The sequence below is a fragment of the Anomalospiza imberbis genome, chromosome 1 (genome assembly GCF_031753505.1).
Source record: "Anomalospiza imberbis isolate Cuckoo-Finch-1a 21T00152 chromosome 1, ASM3175350v1, whole genome shotgun sequence".
Classification (NCBI taxonomy): domain Eukaryota; kingdom Metazoa; phylum Chordata; class Aves; order Passeriformes; family Viduidae; genus Anomalospiza; species Anomalospiza imberbis.
In genome coordinates, this window is record NC_089681.1 from 134,434,773 (window position 1) to 134,439,651 (window position 4,879).

At 61.8% G+C, this 4,879-nt stretch overlaps 1 protein-coding gene across 1 annotated transcript; it reads left to right on the forward strand.

Moving 5' to 3' along the window:
- The first annotated feature begins 1,657 nt into the window (after nucleotides 1–1,657).
- PTF1A (pancreas associated transcription factor 1a) lies at nucleotides 1,658–3,181 on the forward strand. Its single transcript, XM_068207495.1, has 2 exons — nucleotides 1,658–2,529; nucleotides 2,636–3,181. Exons 1-2 carry the CDS (start codon nucleotides 1,908–1,910, stop codon nucleotides 2,836–2,838), a joined length of 825 nt encoding a protein of 274 aa, XP_068063596.1. The 5' UTR covers nucleotides 1,658–1,907; the 3' UTR covers nucleotides 2,839–3,181.
- The last annotated feature ends 1,698 nt before the right edge of the window (nucleotides 3,182–4,879 follow it).

Genomic DNA, 4,879 nt, shown 5'->3' on the forward strand with positions numbered 1-4,879 from the left:
GAGTGATCTGAGGGCGAGCGATGCCTCTGCCAATCTACAGCTGGGAACGCCGAAGGGCCTCCTGGCCGCAGTGCTCAGTGCCAGTCGGAGCGGTGCCCACCAGGCGCCGGTGGACAGCGAGCTGGGCGGAAGCCAGACGTGTGCCCCGGCCGAACGGAATGCCAGCAGCAGCTCTGAGCGGTACGAACACGATCACAGCCCAAGGGACCGAGGGAAGGGTCGCACTCGACGCTCGTGAGATCGCATCTAAGACTTGCGGGCGGTTTTGGGAGAGCTGCTAGAGCAGCTGCCTGGGGCGGGAAGGCTCCCCTGGAGCGGGGCTGGCTCAGCCTGGGGCAGAGGCAGTGTCGGGGGCAAATGAGCGAGGAGATGGCCATCCAGAAGCGCTACGGAGATGGGCATCCAGAAGCCTGGCTCTTGGCAGAGGTGCGTGGTGAGAGATAGAGGGATGGCGGGCGTGAATGGAAACAGGAGTCCGGATGCACTCATCCCGATCTTCTCCGAGGTCCCTGGTCCCGCCCCGCGGGTGGACGTGAATTGCATCGCCGTTGCATCGCCCCTGTAGCGGGACGTTCCTTAGTTTCCCCTTTCCAGGACGGTGGGAGCAGTCCCACGGCCACTCGTGGGCGCTTTCCTGACTTCGCGCAGAGGTCTCCGCCTTCCCTTCTCTTTTTTTTTTTCGCGTGGACCGTCTGCAGGCGGGACTTTCTAAGAAGTGGTTCTTGCAAAGCTCTTTGTTCTCTCCCGTGACTCACGCGTTTCCCTGCCCTTATCACGGCGATGTCAGCGGCTTTGAAGTCCAGTCATTTATTACCTACGCGGAGCTGGCCCTGTCTTGCTCTGCTGATAGACCTGGGTACGCTTCCACGCGGAGTTTGATCTCTGCCCGCGCTGGTGGCATGTTGGAAAGTCACTTTCGATAAACCTCGACAGACTCTGCCGGACAAACTATTGCTGCGCTAATGACAGAGATAATCCTCTCCTAATCTGGCGGGTAATCCATTTCACTCTAGTGAAAATTTTTAAGGCTTTCATCAGTGAGAGTCTGTTAGGGAATTATTAACAGAGCCTCCGCCGAGCGAGCTCGTCCGGAGAGTAGCAATGGGAGTGGGAAAAGGGAGAACGCAACGGGGCCCGATGAGGTCAAAATCGATGCACGGCCGGGCGCAAGAGCTGACGTGATGTATTTTGATGTTGCGATAGAATTGCCTTCAGTTCGGACGCCACGAAAAACCCGCGCCATCGATTCCCCCTATGCCCGCTCTTACAGCGGCTCTGCTGGCGGCGTGGACTGGCAGTCCCGGGGGAGCGGGAAAGCGGGAAAAGCGCCGGGGGTAAGATACGCAGGGGTGACGCTTCCCGGTGCCGAGAGGGAGGCTGTGTCAAAGCCAAGAGCTGCGTTTCGGTAGCGGCTCGTGAGGAGAGGTGCCGAGGCGGTCGGGGGCCGCTGGCCCGACGTGCGGGGCTCGTCGTTGCGGCGGGGCCGGGCGGTGCCGGGCGGGGGCTCCGTCGGGTCCCGCCCGCTCCCCCCGCCCCGGTGCGGCGGCGCCGCCCCCGGCCGCGCGCGGTGTCCCCCGGCGGGCGGCCCGGCCCCCCCGGCGCGCCCTGATTGGCTGGCGGCGGCGGCCGGCGGCACGCGCCCGGGGATGTCGTTATAAGACCCCTCGCGTGCCGGCCCGCGGCGCCAGCGGCTCCGGCCCCTCCCCGGAGAGCGGCGGCGAGGCCCGGCCTCCCGCCACACAGCGGCGGGCAGGGCAGGGCGGGGGCGGCGGCCCCGCCACCGCCACCGCCACCGCCACCGCCGGGGCGGCTCGGCCCGGCCAGCGGGCCGGCGACAGCGGCTGCGGGCGCGTCCCGGCGGGGCTGCCCCCCTGCCCCGTCCCGTCCGCGCCGGGCCCGGGAGCAGCATGGAGACTATGCTGCTGGAGCACTTCCCCGGGGGGCTGGACTCCTTCTCCTCGCCCCCCTACTTCGACGAGGAGGACTTTTTCTCCGAGCCGCCTCCGCGGGACGTGCTGGCCGCGGACGGGCTGCTGGAGCCGGACGTGGATTTCCTCAGCCGGCAGCTGCAGGAGTACTACCGCGACGGCGGCGACCCCGAGGGCGGCTACCGCTGCCCGGCGCCGGCCGCCGCCTTCCCGCCGTCTCCCGCCTCGCCCGGCTTCGCCTATGAATGCTGCGGGGCGGCGGCCGCGGTACTGTCCCCCGGGGGGCGGCTCCAGGCGCTGGGCTCGGCCAAGCGGCGGCGGCGGGTGCGCTCCGAGGCGGAGCTGCAGCAGCTCCGTCAGGCCGCCAACGTGCGGGAGCGGCGGCGGATGCAGTCCATCAACGACGCCTTCGAGGGGCTGCGCTCGCACATCCCCACTCTGCCCTACGAGAAGCGCCTCTCCAAGGTGGACACGCTGCGCCTGGCCATCGGCTACATCAACTTCCTCAGCGAACTGGTGCAGTCCGACCTGCCGCTGCGCAGCGCCAGCAGCGAGAGCCCCAGCCAGCCCAAGAAAATCATCATCTGCCACCGCGGCACAAGTAAGTGGCGGGCCGGTACGGCCCGGCGCGGCCCGGCACCGCGCTCCGCAGGAATGCCGGCCCCAGCAATAACCCCCTGCCTTTCCTTTTCCCTCCTGCCCTCCAGGATCTCCCTCCCCGAGCGACCCCGACTACGGACTCCCCCCTCTGGCCGGTCACTCGCTGTCGTGGACTGATGAAAAGCAGCTCAAGGAACAAAACATCATCCGGACAGCCAAAGTGTGGACCCCCGAGGACCCGCGGAAGGTGAACAACAAACCCTCCGTCAACGACATAGAGAACGAGCCCCCCTTCGACTACGTGGCGTGAGGCGCCGCGCGGGTGGTCCCCGCCCCCGCCCGCTCTGTACATGCTGTATGTAGAGACCTATATTGTAAATGTAATTTAAGATTCAGACTCTAAGGGCAATCAAATTTATTTATCTATTTATTAAGGAGTAGTGATAATGAGGTAGAATCGTCTGGTTTGAATATATAATTTATATAATTTATCTTGATTTTTTAAAGATATGCAATAGGCTTATTCCACCAGCACCTTTTTTTTTTTTTTTTAATGGGGGAAATATGCCAGAACCTGTGAAAATAATTTATTGCCGCACGTGGACTCTCCTTGTGTTTGTTAATAATAAACCCGAATTGTACGTTGTGGAGCAGTATATTTGTGGGAAGCGGCTTCCGAGAGCCCCGCCACATCCCGAGGAAGCCTTGCAATGAACGCCTGGACAGGTCTCCAGGCGGAGTGAGCCCCGAGACTCAGTGGCACCCTCAGCCCAGATGCTGGCCCCACTCTGCCCCATCGCCGGCTCGGGCTGCGTTTATAGCGCCGGGGGGGACGGGGACGGGCGGGGACACACTTTCGCCTTCTCTCCACCCCTTTTGACGTCCTCCCCTTGAAGTGCTTCCAACTGATGTCTTTGTCTATCTCTAGAAGGTCCCTTCCTTTCAGTGTCTGAGCACTGCTTGTGGTTTCCAGCTGGACGATCCGAGCCCCCAAACACAAACCTTGCGAGAGTGTGTGTCCCCCGCCTTGTACCCCTGACCGCGCCGCCGTGGGAATGGGCGCGCTATCCAGAGCCACACAAAGCTGCTCCTGAAAGTTGCCGGGGGGGGAAGGACACGGCTGGGGGCGGACAGGCCTGGGGTTCTGCCGGCTGCCCCTAGCCTTCCGCAGTTCTCCCACCGGCCGCGCCTTGGATACAGCCCCCGCGCTCCTCGCCCTGGGGCTGCCCCTGGGGGCGGGGTGTGTGTGGGGGGGGTGTTACGTGGATTGCAAAGCCATCGCGCAACTGGTGGTAGAATCGCTCTGGTAGCCCCGGCTCAGCGTGCCCGGCTGTGGAAGGGACGGCTGGGCTGCACCTGCCCGGGGGCGAGGGGTGGGGGCGGCAGGGGCCGGTCGGGCCGGGGGCTGCAAATCCTCCTGGCGGGAGCGGGGGGGCGGCCTCGGGCTGGGGCGGGGGGCTCGGCTCGATGCCGCAGGTGCTGATTTTCCCGTGGCACCCGCGGCTCAGCCCCGACGGCTCAGCCCCCGGCGGAGTCCCAGATGCCCAGCCCGGCCCGCGGCCGGAGCAGAGCTGTCCCCGCGCGATGCCCAGGCGGATGGGAACGGCCCGGGTGAGCCAAGGTATAATTATAACTCATCATATACTGTACATCTCTTCTTCCCCTTCCTTTTTTTTTTTTTTTTTTTTTTTAACTGCCTCAAAGTGGGAGCAATATGTTGCATGCATGCTAATTGCATTAACCTAGTTAAACACATTTAGTTCCCTAGCGCGGATGGCATGGATCTATTCCAATAGCAATTAGAGGAGCTACTTACGCACACAAACACGCCGGGGCGGGGGCTTCATTGCTTATTTATTTGCTCACTTTTCGTGCGATTCTGGGCTGCGGCGAGGCTGACCTGCCGCAAGCCTCGCCCCGTCGGCAGCAGGCGGGCGGTACCGGTGTCATTGAACTTAAACGGGACTCTTTGAGAGAAAAAGAGCCGACCTATAATTCGATCTTGTCCTGTATTAGGACCTCATTAAACACAGAAAGTCGCTTTTTCACAAATGCTTCCATCAGGCATGTAATCTCATTACACTCATTAGAAAGTCAAATGTTAGTCAGACTTCAGTTTAATTATAAGTTATGGAAGTGTTGTACCGTTTCCTTCTGTGTATAGCCTCGTTCGTCTCAATTGGCTTTGGCGATGCGATCCCCCACAATTAAAACACTACAATCATTGTTATGTGGCACCTTTTCTTTGGCGTGCCACTTTTTTGTGATTCAATGCTTCAACACATCCTTTAGTATGGTGCAGATGAAGCGGAAGAGCCGGCCTTCGCATGTAAAGCACCAGGGTCTCTATC